Source organism: Cyrtonyx montezumae, unplaced genomic scaffold (genome assembly GCF_038088225.1).
Source record: "Cyrtonyx montezumae isolate F1298 unplaced genomic scaffold, pur_monq_1.0 scaffold_4, whole genome shotgun sequence".
NCBI lineage: Eukaryota > Metazoa > Chordata > Aves > Galliformes > Odontophoridae > Cyrtonyx > Cyrtonyx montezumae.
This window is the reverse complement of record NW_027072045.1, coordinates 31098024-31112906: the sequence shown is the minus strand read 5'-3', so window position 1 is coordinate 31112906 and position 14883 is coordinate 31098024. Positions and strand designations below refer to the sequence as shown.

Genomic DNA, 14883 nt, shown 5'->3' with positions numbered 1-14883 from the left:
AGGGGAGGAGCAATACTCGAGGCGTACACCTCCAGGTCGCCAGGGGGAAGCACTCGCTACGCTGCCACTCTCTCCTCCGACCGCTCTACCCAGTGTGCCCCGCGAAGGCGGACACAAAGGGCCCGGCGCCCCTCCCCCCACTATTACTTCCTGTTCCTCCGGCGCGTGTGGATGCCGTTAGCTTCCCACACCGCCTCCTTCCCCTCCCCCCGCTGCGTTCCTCGCTGCCGTCGTCTTGCGCTCCCATGGCGTTGAAGCGGATACAGAAAGTGAGCGGGGCTTGGGGGGCTCCGCCAGGAGCCGAGTGGAAGGGAAGGCTGGGTTTCAAGGAGCGCCGCAGTCGCTCTCCGTGCCCTGCGGGGAGCGGGCGTTGAGTGGGGAGGGAGGAGGGATGTATTGCAGCGGTGGAACACGGTAATGCCCGGTTCAGCATGTAGCCGGCTGTGGGATACCCCATGGGGGCGATGCGTGCGCGTCCCTGCCGGGGGTTGGTAGCTGCTGTTGTACGAGTAACGCCTCCTGTTTTATTATGTCGTCCCCCGGTGTCGGAGGTGGGTGTTGGTGCTGTGCCACGAGGGGCTGAATCTTCCTGCCAACATCCCGTCACGCTGTGCTGTGACAGATGGCCTTACAAAATGGGGCCTGTCTTGGGAACGCTCACGGAGCCGAGGTGTGTCACCGAATTCCTCCTTGCAGAAAAAAAATGACACCTCCTGACAGTCATCGATGCTTGCTGAACTTTCATGGTGACCAGCTAGTGGATGTGAGCACAGTGGAGGTCTGCAGTTAGGAGAGCAGCACACACACTCCTGTTCATCCCTGGTGAAGATATATAGACAGTGGTGGTGACTACGCTGAAAAGTAGTGCTTTGTAGCTGAGAATTCACTCTGTCAAACAGCATCGTTGTACTCTCTTGTAAACAGCATCTCTTGTAACTTCCATGGAAGTAAATAGGAGGCATTGCTTTCGGAGCAAGGACCGTTTAACCCACAAAGTGTTTTTTTTTTCCTCTAGCAGTAAGCTCTGTTGTGCCCCTATGTGATGTGGGAATGCTTTGCATTTTCTGGGCTTGTGAATTTCTTGCTTTTTCTTTGAGAACTTCTCTAGTCTTGTGCTCGGAAGAGGAGGGTTGTTCTGAATACCTGCTTTCCTCTGGCTCATTTTTGTTCTCTTAGGATGAGCAGAAAAAAGCAAGTGGGAAGTCTGATGGTGTTCAGGTATTTTATTTTTTAGTAGCTTGTGCTCTTCCAGGTGAGAGCTTGCTACAGTAGGATTTTTTCTGTATTTTTCTTACACTTTGCCTACATATATTTTCTTTCTGCTCTAGTGACCTCCACATGTACTGGAAAGTCACAGCTTTCTTTAGTGTGATATTTACAAGCTCTTTGTTCAATAGATGTAAAAATTACCCTTGAGAGGGATTGTTTCATGTCCTGTCAGTCATTTTAGATTGCTTTTCTGTTCTTTGAAAGTGAAGGAGTGCTGACTTCAAGGTTGTGTAAGATTTCCTGGTTATGCAATAGCTTTTATCTGAAACATGTAGTAATACTGGGGAAGGAGCTACTGAAAGAGTTGAGATTAGATCCAAACCTGGCTGCTTCTTGCTTCCAGTTTGCTGCAGAAATGACTACTGCTGGATTGTTCCTTCTCAGCAGCTCCTCTCATTGCTGTCTGCTGTTATTCCAGAATAAATAAAACCAGTGCTGGAGCAGTCTGCCAGCAGCCTGGCTCCAGAGTGGTTTTGTAATAAGTCACTTCCTGTGCAAGAGGGAAGGGGCAAAGAAATAGAACTATTTCCAATGGGAAGTTGAAATGAGGGGAAAAAGTTAGAAAAGACCAAGTATCTGGATGTCACTGTAGCACATAGACCTTTGCTAAGGGATTTGATTTAGTAGTTTAGTGGGTAGGGGTGGTGTTAGGAAGATGGTTGGACTAGATGATCTTGTAGGTCCTTTCAAACCTAATGTACCTATGAACCGATGAACTCCTTAAAGTTATGGAACTGGGAAAAAGTCATGCTAGGTGAGATGTATTCGTATGACATTTTGCTGGTCCTCCCTAACTGCAACATCTTTCAGCCTGGCCTTAAAGGTTATGGTATATCACAAAGGTAGGAAGCACTCAGATATGGAGCAGAGGAAATGCTTTAAGGATTTTACAGTTCCCCAGAGTTCCTGGGGGAACTCTTTGGTGTCCTGTCAGCACAGTGATATTGCTTGGGAGCTCGTTAGTCAAGACATACAGCCTCTGTAACTCTGGATGCCCCTCTAGTGTTAAGGAGGGGCTGATGTTTCCTGCAGTTAATGACATTGTAAACCTCTTACAAAACCTGTATTCTCTTGTTAACAGCATAAAAATATTGGACTTCTCTACTTACAGACTTTGAAACCAGAAACCAGCAACGTCTTCTCTGACACATTTGAAGACCGGTTTGGAAATAGCTGTTCTTTTTCATCTTGTCAGAGTAGTGCCTGTTTGTTTTTCTTCTGCCACTCAGTGAGAAAGGGAGCGTTTCAACATCCAGATATGCTGCTGTACTAAATTTCTGTTTGTTTCAGTTTGTTTCATGTATGCATAGATGGGCAGTACATGCCAACTTGCATCTTTATGCTGAAAGTAATTTGGGTTCTGACTATAAACTCTCAAGTTGCATGCTTTCTTTAGGTGATAGTAAACATGTAGAGGAAAGTTTTGGCTGTGTAATACAAAATGTTTTCATTTGCTTCCAGGACATCCACTTGTGCCATCACAGAATGGATTTTGGATTGAACAGTGTACGAAAATAGGTTAAATCTTTTGCTACTGGAATAAAACTTTACATTAAGGCATGTTGTGATTAAATATTTGTTTTGCATTTACTAAAATTCAGAAGACAAGAGAATCCTTTAATTTCAGTGTAATGATGCTTTTGTTGCTTTTCTTCAAGTGGTTCCGATCACTATTAATATAGGAGCAGTGGTGGGTGTATGCACTTAGGAAGTACAGTGCATTTTGTACATGAAATGAGGAACATAGCTGAGAAACTTAACCTCTGTTTTAAATAATGGTGTGGGAAAAGGCTGTGGTTGTGGTTTAAAGAAGTAGAATAGCTTTTAGTGCTGCTGCCCATAGTTTATTTCTGTCTCCCAATAGCCTGCAGGCTTGTTTAGCAGTAAAAATGAGGAATATTTTTTAGGACTCTTTTATTAGTACTCCTACTTACTGAGTGCTCGTAAGTACTATGCTTAGAACATCCATCTCTCTGTTGTCAAAGTTTCCCTTCCAGGCTCATTCCAGTAGCTTTGGAGGAGATTATGTCTAACTTTATTTCATGAGGCACGTAACTGCTTGAGCAGCTGCCCTGTCTTCACTGGCTTTACAATTCTGAAGTGTATTGTATAATGTAGTTAAGCAGTGAGCAATGCTCTGTACATTCAGACATCCTTCCACTTTTTACAATTTAATGTTGTGTTTTACCTCAGTTAAGCTTGATTTAGAATCGTCTCATGTTGTCCACCAAACTATTACAGTGTGTGTGACTTGCAGGAGTTATTGTCTTCTTACAGCATTCCAAGAAGCATAGGGAAGCTTGAAGCCTACCAGAGTTGTGCAGCTTTCCAGATGATTTTCTTGGAGTGCTTGGATTGATCTAGATGTCATCAAGCAGTGATTAAAAACATGTTTTTATTGTGGACAATTGGTGGTGTCTTTATCCTGAACAAGTAAGAAGTGTACACCTTGTTCCTACCAGTGTGAAAGCACAAGTGTTCACATGGATTAAGGAACCAGTGTGATTTTTGGCTGTGTGAAGGTCTTGGTGAGAGTATCCAACAAATGGAGGTGGTGGTGTAGACTCGTGACTTCAAAATGAGGTGCCTGCCGGGCAGCTGAGGTGATGGGGCACATACACGAGGAAATCTCACAGATGTTAAATTTAAACCTTTTTCCCCATTGTTGCCTTTAATTTAGTAGTCAGATATAATTGCTTTAAAATGGGATTATTAGGTTTTGAGTTGGCCCTTTTGGCTGCCATCTTGTGCAGATTATTTTCTTACTCTTGTTTTACCGTTATTTTTTTTGGTAACTCAGTTGGACCTTGTGTTGCAAGTTAGAGCAGACAGTGGTTTGCGGAATCTTGTGATGCCTGGAAATTTGAGACTTGTTGACTTCTTGTGCAGGCAGTGACTTGGCTTTGCATAGGTTATCTTTTTCTGTACTGCTCCTTCGTGAAATTTGAATCTGCAGATCAGAAAACCAGCTGCACTGGTGCAGGATTCTGCTTTGCCTCTTAGGCCGAGCCTGGCTGGGGTGCTGCTTCTGGAACAGCTTAGGGTTACCCCCAGAGCAATGAAGCTGGAGGCTGGCAGTTCACCTTGCTCAGCCTGATCTGTTTTAGGATAGTAATGAACTCTGTTGTTTGCGATCACACAGTTGGCTTAGCAAAACTGTAACATTACTCCTTGCACAGAAGTGGCTGAACATGCTGCTTTTCTGTAAATCTGAGGGCAAGAGTTACCTGTAAGAAGCATGCCTGAGATGAGGTGCTAGGCACCTTATCCCTGCTGAATGAGGTGTCTGCAGAAGGGCACTGTGAGTTGGAGTGTTCATTGGATGTTGTAAAAAGATAAATATATCCCAGCAGTTGGAAGTGCGCTTCTGACCCTTTACCATGTGCAAGAGGTCTGACCATACTGCGTATGCTCATTTGACTTGACGTCAACTTGATGCCTTTTTAAGCCTTGCTTTTTATTTTGCAGTAGTATTCTTGGTGAATGATTTTTTGCCTCTTCTGTTGTTCTTCCAACTAAATTTCAGAAGGCGTTTTCAGACTTGCTCATGTTTCTGATTTAAATGTGTACAGTGTTGGTTATTGGTTGGATGACTTAGGAACAGTAACTTGGGACACACCTTTTAGCTTATTTCAATGCAAGCATTTACACAGAGTTGTTAAACTTGCAGAAGCACAGTTGGACTTGGAGTAAATGTGTTACTTGTTCTCTTAGTATAGTAAAACTTAAGATATCAAATGTAACATATTGAACTAAACAAGGAAAACAAACTACATCAATGTCTGACTTATTCTGTATTTGATAAAGACGACTTATGTGAAAATATGAGCTGTTTCTGTATGATTAAGTAATTTTAAATTATGTGATACAGTCTCTACTTTTGTAGAAATAAAAAAGTCAGCTGACATGCCAAAGCTTCTCTGAACACTCCTCTTAAATTCTAGCTTTCTTCCAGGACTTTCTGTTACTCACTTTGAAATAAAGCACGTAGAGAGTGATGCTGCAGCGTGGCATCTGCCTATGTACGTAGTTGCCAATATTTGTGTGTTTCTTACAGGAACTGAGTGATCTGCAGCGTGACCCCCCGGCCCACTGTTCTGCTGGACCAGTTGGAGATGACTGTAAGCTCCTCCTGGGACATTGCCATGGCTCACCTTATTTCAGTTAAGAGAAAGCTTAGAAAAGCTCTCATTATTTTATCTTTTTAACTTGCAGTGTTTCATTGGCAAGCCACTATTATGGGACCTGTAAGTATAATAATTCATTCCCCATTAGAAAGTAGACTTGTTTCCATTTATGTTATGGAAGTTTTTGTTTGTGTTTCTCTTGACGTGGCAGTCAAATTCAGCTGTGCTGTGTGTTGGCTAATGATTTGGGGCTTACACTGTTGTTTTTGGTAGTCTGGTACTAATTTCTTCTTGTAACTGATAACAAAAAAAAAAAAATCTGTCTAATTCTACCTGAACTTAGGGATGCTTAATCAGTGAACTGCAATGCTTGAATTAGTGAAAAGATCTTTCTTAAGATCATCATTTCAATTCTGAAAGATACACCAATCTGCAAGGAGAAATAGTTTACATAATCCAACATTAAAGTTGCTAACTGTAAACAAGATTGGTGTTGTACAAGGTGTTTTGGGGGCTCTTAGGATTTAGCAGGGGGTTGTGATGTGGCTCTGGCAAAAATGTGTGGATTTTGGGATCTGTAATCCAGTGATTGTGAGTGCTTCTGGTTTGTGTGTTAGAAAGATTGTCACTCAACCTGAAGAAGACCTTTGAAAGATGTGACTTACGGTTCTTGAAGGACATGACACGAGGAAGGGTGATGTGGCTTCAGAACAGAATGTTCTGAAGGAGAATAAGCCAGGGTGTTAGCAAGAGGAATGAATGAAAACATGACCTGAGGGAAAGAGTGCTTACAAATACCTTGTTGAGAAGCCAGTATGCCTGATGTTTTCCTTCTTGGATGCAGTAATTTTGGGGAAGAAAGCTTCTGGATCTGATAGTGAGCTGGAAAATGGAGACAGTACTTAACCCAAGGAGATGCAGTGGTGAAGGAAAGTGAAACTGTGACTCGTTTGGGACTATTTCTCTATTTTCATCACAGTTGTTCTGAAGCAGTGAAAAGATCAGTGAGTGTCAGTGGTGGGCTGGAGTCTTCTGCGATGACACAGCAGGAACTCTGGCGATCAAGAAAAACTTTTCTATAGATAGTAATACTTTTACCATTGTTCTTTAACAACTGCGTTCATTTACATACCCAGCCATTCTGCTCTTGACCTTCTGCACTGTTTAAAGGTGAATGGCAGAACTGCAAGGAGTATCAAAGAATATAGGGTTACGAAAAGCTTGTGTTCTGAGTTGCCACCAGTATTTGTCTGTGTCCTGAGTAAAAGAAATACTAGCACTTGAATTCCAACTTTAATTCTTTTTTTAGTTCACCATTCACCCTTCATATCTTGTAGTGGAAAATATTTTCACTTTAGGTTCCTCACATTTCTGCAGTTAAGAGTGAGCATTTCTTGCTGACCTTTCTCAAATGTAACTATTAGAACGTTATCCTTTGTCTTGATAACATAAGGAGAGAGGGATGCATATCTTCTGTGTCTTCTGAGGAGCTGAGGGAAGCATAGGACTAAAACTTGCTTTCAGATCTCACATATGATGTGTATATGTAGGATAACATCTTCTCCTGTCTGTGGGCATCATCCATTTTATATACCTTACCTACTAAACAGTGTGACTTCACTTTACCTCTGTCACTGAACTTGTCTAATCTTCAGCTTGCTTTAACTTTGACAAATCAACTTAGTATGCATGCAAGCAGCCATTTCAAACCTAATTTTAGGTACAGTGTCAGTCTCTTCTGATGTTACTTAACGCTGCCTTTTTAATAGTACTATATATAGGCTGCCTTACATGGCGACACTGTCCGCATTTTGAATGTAAAAGGAGACGTGTCATAGCACACCATTTGTGGTTTTATATCTTCTGTTCATCTCCTGCAGTTTCTGTTGACTTCTAAGGTATGAACACAATATTAATAAATAAAGCCTGCATTTGCTCCCATGGAAAAAAAAAATACAAACTTCTCCCTCAGTTTTGCTGAGGCTGGATTCCTCTCTTGCTGTTTTGAACTTCTCAAGCAATAAGAGGGATTTTCAGATTTTCTTCCCTTAATTTGACCTTGAAGCACTGCTCTCTGTCACTTAGTACTGAGACTTCTTTTTCCAACTTTTCTAGAAAATGAGAATGAAAAATCTCTTCAACAGATGACTGCAACAAAGTTATTTCTATCTATTAACTGTGTGCAACCTGGCCGTAAACCTGTGCACATGTTCTCTAACAAAATGCATGTTCACAGATTTGTGCAGGTCACAAAGATGTTGTGTGTTTTAAAACTCCCTGATGTCATCATGATCAACTGAATTATGTTGGAAAATCCTACTCTTTGCACCTGCAAAGAGAAACCACTTCTTGAGGTAAGTATGTTTGTAGCTTAATGATGGAGGAAGATCCTGAATGTAGCAGAGCAGCTGTGGTGTTGCACGGAGGCAGGATTTGGAAGACTGCTCTGATCCTTGTATTCTCTTTGGTGCTGTGGAGCTGAGCTCCAGCAGCACGTTGCAGCCCAGGTACTGGGGAGGGAGCTAGTTTGGAGGTGATGGATCAGCAGTTTTGTAGCTCCACCAGTCAAACACCGCTCCCTCCTTCGGCCTCCCCCAAAAGGGCAGCACTCAGTAGCCACGTTGGGCTACTGCAGTAGTAGCCATGGCTGGCTCTGCTGTAGCTTTGCTTTCTAATTGGAGGGTTTCGTATCCTCAGTATACTCTATGGGCTGTGTACTGGGGATAAAAAAATAAGTTTTCTACGATACTCATCGCTTTGGGAGGTTCTCTGCAATCTCAAGAGAAGCTCCAAAATAACTGAATTGTATTAATGGCTTTTCTTTTGTTTTTTTCCAGCCTGACAGCGCATATCAGGGTGGAGTGTTTTTTCTCACAGTACACTTCCCAACAGACTATCCCTTCAAACCTCCAAAGGTAAGTGCTTTGCCTACAAACTGAAGCAGTTCTTGGGTCAAAGCTTTGTGTCTATATCCTTGCTGTCTGGGGCTCACTTCTGTAAGTTAAAACCAGAAAGACAAGGGTAGGGCGTGTGTACAACAACTGGACAAGCATGACTGAATCCTAAAACTGAATGATAAAATGCATGACTTTACATTGGATTGTGTTGGATGTGGAAGATGTAATCTGACTGGAACTGAAGAGAGCGCCAAGGATTCCAAATATAATAAGCAGTTGGATGTTAGTTGTAAATTTTACTTTAATTCCAGATTGCTTTCACAACAAAAATATACCATCCAAACATAAACAGTAACGGGAGTATTTGTCTCGATATCCTGAGGTCACAGTGGTCACCAGCTCTGACTGTATCTAAAGGTAAGCTCAGAGATTTGCTAGTGGATTTATGAAACTGCATACACTAGTGTTTTTATTTTTTTCTTGTGTTGCTGCACTAAGGGGGCTGGTAGGAGCTCATTTATCCTGCGTGTTCCATTGGAATCCTTGTTATGAAAAAGTATCTTGCACAGTGTGTTTGGAGTGTCGCACTGCATCATATATTACATACATAACAAGGAAATGTTTTGAAACAAGTTGTCAGATGAAGTACAATTAGCTTGAAGTGCAGCTTTTCTATTATAGCTGACTGTGCATGCAGAAGTGAGGAGGTATCTGTGAACAGAGCTCTAAAACCAAATGAATTTGAGTGTAAATGGAAAGAAAAACTCGATACTTAGGTGTAGGGGGCCCTCTTTAATTGCTGATTGAGTTTTCAAGATGGCTTTTGGTTGCTTGAGCATACACCTGGGCTGAGATCTTAATCACGTTGTTTTTTTAACAAGAAGTAAATTGTTATGATTTGCATTTCTCTAAGATGAATTTTGAGATGTAGCAGTTCCAAAGTCATTGGTAAGAGAGTTATATTCTAATCTTGTAATTAAATTTTCTCAAGTTGGTGCATTCGATTTGTTGGAACATTGAGGTTATAGTCTTTTTTTTTTTTTTTTTTGGTAGGCATGTTGTGTCACTTCAAAAGCTGCTTCAAGTGTGGCTGCTATCACTGTTTTTCTCAGCTATCTTTAAAATTCTTAGCTGAGCTCTTGGTCATATTACACCAAGTTGTTGCTTGACTCCAAAGGTTAAGTAGTAGCACATCTTTCTTGTTAAGAGTTCTCTAAATTGTGCGTCCAACAGCAACAAAAAGTTGTCAGCACAGAAGTGGAGAAGGATTTGCATAATAGCCTAATATTAATGTTAGTCTTGGTTGCAGATAGAAGGACTTTCTTTGAAATATATTTGTGTTCTTGATGATTCTGTAGTCTGTTCTGTGTTTATAGGCTAAAATGTGGGAAAGAGATTGTTACAAAAAGCACAGGTGCATGGATTGTGAGTTCTCTGGGCTGTTATCAGGTCTTGTTTTAGACCTACAGTGCTATATAAATAGCCCTGAGCAGAAGTACTGTCTGAAAGCTTAATACTCATGCATTTGCTTTCCAGTCTTCCTTTTTTCATGTCATATACTGAAATATATAAGGGACTACAGAAACTAAGTGAACTAACTTGCTTAATCTAGTGTCTCTTTTATTTAGTTTTATTGTCCATATGCTCCTTACTTTGCGATCCTAATCCAGATGATCCTTTAGTACCGGATATTGCACAGATCTACAAGTCAGACAAGGAAAAGTGAGTATAATACAGATACACGTGTTTGTGTGGTACTTGCAGTTGGTGTAGGCTTGGGAGGGTAAAATGGGCAGCACATAACCAAAGCTTGTGGACCACAAGTGACTTTGAATTGGGATGTTATCACTATTATATCAGCATAAGCATCTACTGTGGGGTCTTGTACTTCAAGTGCTGAATGTTCTGTATTGTCCACAATTCATTTCTGAGGCTTGCTGACTAATTGTACATCATTCCTACGGAGGGCTTTGAAGTGCTGTGGTACGGCTGCCTGCCTGGCTGAGCAACCTAGCCCTGAGTGCTTTTCAGGACACTTTCCTTCCACATTCTGAAACGCAGATGGAAGCGCAGAATGGAGAACAGCGATATCGCTGTGCCTCCCATCCCCACCCTTTCTAACACCCATTAATTATATTGAATTTTACACAGCTTTGTCAGACTGCTAATAGCATACACACTTGGGAATAACTGGCAACCAGCCCACTTAGTGTGCAAGTAAGAGAACCAGTTGTGAAGTGCAAGTTCAATATGCACAGCGATAGGCTTCTCAATGCAAACATCTAAGATTAGAGTTCAAGTCTAAGTAGCTTTGATAACTAGCCTTGCAAACCACGCTTACCCATTGCATGCTCCTTGGCTCTTAGAACTTTTAACATAGAATCATAGGTCGTTTCCAACCTTGTGATTCTACAAGATCATCTAGTCCAACCATCTTCTCGTTACCACTGCTACCACAGGCTACTAAACCATATCTCACAACTCCTCATCCAGACACTTCTTGAGCACTCCCAGGGACAGTGACTCCATGACCTCCCTGGGCAGGTCATTCCAGTGCCTGAACACTCTCTGAGAGAAAAAGTTTTTCCTCGTGTCAAACCTAAACCTCCTCTGATACAACATGTGGCCATTTCCCCGGGTTCTGTCCGTTGCCTGGGAGAAGAGGCTGAACCCCTCTTCACCCCAACCTCCCTTCAGGAAGCTGTAGAGTGCAATGAGGTCTTCCCTGAGCCTCCTTTTCTTCAGACTAAACAATCCCAGCCCCCTCAGCTGCTCCTCATAAGACTTGTGCTCCAGACCCCTCACCAGTTTAATTGCCCTTCTCTGAACACGCTCCAGGGCCTCAACATCTTTCCTGTAGAGAGGGGCCCAGAACTGAACACAGTACTCGAGGTGTGGCCTCACCAGAGCTGAGTACAGGGGGATGATCACCTCCATGCTCCTGCTGGCCACACTATTTCTAATGCAGACCAGGATGCCTTTGGCTCTCTTGGCCACCCGAGCGCACTGTCAGCTCATCTGAAGCCGAGGATCAACCAACACCCCCCAGGTCTCTTTCTTCTTCACAATCATGTAGCCACTCATCCCCAAGCCTATAGCATTGCCTGGGGTTATTGTGACCAAAGTGCAGGACCTGGCACTTGGCCTTGTTGAACCTCATCCCATTCATCTCAGCCAGCGATCCAACTGATCTAGATCCCTCTGAAGGGCCTCCCTACCCTCAGGCAAATCCACACCACCTCCCAACTTGGTGTCATCTGCAAACTTACTGAGGGTGCACTCAATCCCCTCATCTAGGTTGTCCAGAAATATATTAAACAAGATGGGTACCAGTACCGACCCCTGGGGGACACCACTTGTAAGGGGTTGCCAGTTGAACTTAACTCTATTAACCACTACCTGTTGGGCACGGCCCTCTAGCCAGTTCCTTATCTAAAGATGTATATACCTGTCCAGACCATGGGCAGCCAGTTTCCCCAGAAGAAGCTCGTGAGAGACTGTGTCAAAGGCTTTGCTGATGTCCAGGTAGGCTACATCTACAGCCCTTCCATCATCCACCAGACTGGTCACCCAGTCATAGAAGGAGATGAGGCTGGCCAAGCACAACCTGCCCTTCATGAACTCTTGCTGGCTGGGCCTGATCCCCTGGACATCATGCATATGCCGTGCAATCTCACCTGAGATTATTTGCTCCATTACTTTCCCTAGTATCGAGGAAAGGCTGACAGGCCTATAGTTCCCTGGATCCTCCTTACAGCCCTTCTTGAAGATGGGAGTCACATCAGCAAGCCTCCAATCCTCTGGGACCTCTCCAGTTAACCAGGAGTACTGATAGATGGCTGAGAGGGGCTCAGCAATCACCCCCATCAGCTCCCTCAGCACCTGAGGGTGTAGGTCCCATGGACTTGTGACAGTCCAGATGGAGGAGAAGCTCTCTGACTGTCTCCACCTGGATTGCCGGGAGTATGTTCTCAGTAGGGTCCCAGACTTCCAGATCAGGACGTAAAATGCCCAGCGGATAACTGGTCTGGCTATTAAAGGCAGTTGTAAAGAAGGCATTGAGCACCTCAGCCTTTTCCTTGTCCTCAGTGGCCACATTCCATGCTGGGGATGTGAAATATCCTAGGATATCTAGAAATATCCTAGAAATATCTAGGATGAGAAATATCCTTGGTTCTTTTGCTGTTTATATATTTATAAAAGGATTTCTTATTGTCTTTTACTGCAGTGACCAACCTGAGTTCCAGTTGGGCTTTTGCTTTCCTAACTTCCTCCTTGCATACCTTAGCTACTCCCTTGTAATTTCCCCAGGTAGCCTGCCCCTTCTTCCAGAGGACAGACTCTCTTTTTCTCCCTGAGTCTCAACAATAGTTTCTGGCTCATAAGAAGAAGCGCTGGCGATCGTGCAACTTCCGCAAGCTGCCCATAGAATGCCTCATCAAACTCTTCATCCTGATTAGGCAGTCTGTAACAGACCTCCACCAAGATGTCACCCTTACAGGCCTTCCCCCCAATCCTTACCCATGGACACTCCACTCTGTCATTCCCAACCCCAAGCTCTTCAACATCAAAACAGTCCTTAATATAAAGGGCCACAACACCACCCTTCTTGCCTTGTCTATCCCTTCTGAAGAGCTTGTAGCCATCTATCACAGCACTCCAGTCATGAGAGTGGTCCCACCATGTTTCAGTCATAGCAACAAGGTCATAACTAGCCTGACTCACAGTCGCTTCCAACTCTTCCTGCTTGTTGCACATGCTGCGTGCATTGGTATAGATGCACTTCAGTCGAGTCATCTGCCTCACCCCCATCTCAAGCAATGTTCCCCTAGGCTCATCTCCTGAGAGGCCTGTTTTGTCCCCTTCCCCCTTTGTAGCTAGTTTAAAGCTCTATCAATAAGCCTCGGTAGCTCCTGCGCTTGTATTCGTTGTCCCCTTTGAGATAGCTGGGTTCCACGGACAGACAACAGGCCAGGGGCCGAGTAAACTGCCCCATGATCAAAGAACCCAAAGTTTCCCGCTCGACACCAGCCTCTGAACCAATTATTCATTGCTCATGCTTTCTGGTCCCGCTCAGTGTCCCTTCCTGCCCCTGAAGGTATAGAACAGAATATCACTTGAGCTCCTGCTCCTTGAACTAAATGCCCTAAACCCCTGAAATCTTTTTTCATTGTTCGTAGGCTTGTTTGAGCAATTTCATCACTGCCTACCTGAACCACAAGTAATGGAAAGTAATCAGATGACCTAATCAGTTTAGGGAGTTTCCTGGTTATGTTTCTGACCCGAGCCCCAGGAAGGCAGCACACTTCCCGGCAGCCCGGGAATTCACATCAAGTGAATGTTATGAAGTGAAAAGCTCAGTAGTATCTGTATGAAGTAAACGTGGCCTTTGTCAGTGTCTCACTAACAGCTCTTCCCTGTAATGCCTTCTTTCTGCACATACAGATACAACAGACAAGCAAGAGAATGGACTCAGAAATATGCTATGTAAACTTGTGAAGACTTTTTCATATACCACAGAGTACTGTAAATTCTAGGGTTTTTTCATACTTAAAAGGAAGTGGAGCACAGTTACTGTTTCAGTGTACCATCATGCCCCTTGAATACTTTATTTTTCCACCCATGTAAGTGTGTTTCTGGAGCAAGGGAAAACTTCCAAAAGTAAACTTATGACTGTGACAAGAATATTTATCCTCTTTGTATGCATTGCAGAAGACATGAGTTTTTAAAGAGTCGGACATCTGCATCTTCAGACTTACAAGATCCTTAATGCAGTCATAAAGCAGCCAAATTATTTTTGCTGGAAAAAGTAGCTGTTTTTAAGTGATGAATACTGTATGTGTGTTTAAGATATGTTGTCTGTTTCATAAGCGTGTTTGGATTTCATTTTGCTAGTTCACTTATATGATTTGTATTTTTAATTGTATAGACTAAATATATTTTATTTACGGTGTCATTTAATTTTAGATTTACTTTCTCGTGCACAGTATTGACAGTTATAACTGCTAGTAATGAAAGCAACAGGGATGTCCTGCCCGCTGGGATATTCCTAAGACTGACTGCAGATTTCTTAAAAGCTGAAATGATCATTGCACTGTAATTCTTTGTATGCGGATTATGGAGAAATACTTGGTTTTGATTCTGTTGCATACTTGACTTAATTTTATTGCAATGTGAACTAATTGCACTGCTATGTAGAAAAATATGTAACCTTTTTGTTGCGTTTCACGACTGTTTTTTGACATGTGGGCAACATAACACTCACAGACCTTTTACAAATCTAAATGTAGCCTTTTCCATATAAATAAAATGAATTTTCTACTATCTGTATTGGCTGTTGGCTTATTTTTTTAATGCTTGTGGTTAAAATGCTTTCTGATGGTAGGAACGTCAGAATTTGAAGTGTGTTGACAGAAGAAATCAAGCCCTGTGTTAGGCCTGTGTTACTTGGACCTGTGTCGCAGTTAAGTTTCGTGCCAGGTTCAGCCTAATTTGCTTAGCGTGTTGTACCTGCTGCTTTCTGTAGGATTCCTACGAGTTGAATGATGTATCGCGTGCATCTTTTTGGAGCAAATACTGGGGAGTAGTTA

General features: G+C 42.8%; 2 protein-coding genes across 4 annotated transcripts in view; one reads left to right on the top strand and one right to left on the bottom strand.

The window, feature by feature from the left end:
• Nucleotides 1–14883, bottom strand: part of OIT3 (oncoprotein induced transcript 3) — a 123973-nt gene that overhangs the window by 12192 nt on the left and 96898 nt on the right. The window lies entirely within an intron of this gene.
• UBE2D1 (ubiquitin conjugating enzyme E2 D1) lies at nt 159–14608 on the top strand. 3 transcript variants are annotated; one of them, XM_065746853.1, is made up of 7 exons: nt 159–269; nt 5327–5390; nt 5485–5516; nt 8234–8311; nt 8605–8710; nt 9922–10015; nt 13739–14608. In XM_065746853.1, the coding sequence occupies exons 1-7, from the start codon at nt 246–248 to the stop codon at nt 13782–13784; spliced, it is 444 nt and encodes a 147-aa protein (XP_065602925.1). In that variant the 5' UTR covers nt 159–245; the 3' UTR covers nt 13785–14608. The 3 variants fall into 3 exon arrangements, with proteins under 3 accessions (XP_065602925.1, XP_065602926.1, XP_065602927.1); XM_065746854.1 differs by lacking the exon at nt 159–269 and adding an exon at nt 7633–7750 and having other exon boundaries at nt 5348–5390; XM_065746855.1 differs by lacking the exons at nt 159–269; nt 5327–5390; nt 5485–5516 and adding an exon at nt 7142–7750.

Excerpts from the sequence above, each read along its gene's own strand:
- UBE2D1 (XM_065746853.1), top strand. The coding sequence starts at position 246 with ATGGCGTTGAAGCGGATACAGAAA. Across the intron at positions 8,312-8,604 it reads ATCCCTTCAAACCTCCAAAG|ATTGCTTTCACAACAAAAAT; the intron begins GTAAGTGCTTTG and ends CTTTAATTCCAG. Across the intron at positions 10,016-13,738 it reads TACAAGTCAGACAAGGAAAA|ATACAACAGACAAGCAAGAG; the intron begins GTGAGTATAATA and ends CTGCACATACAG.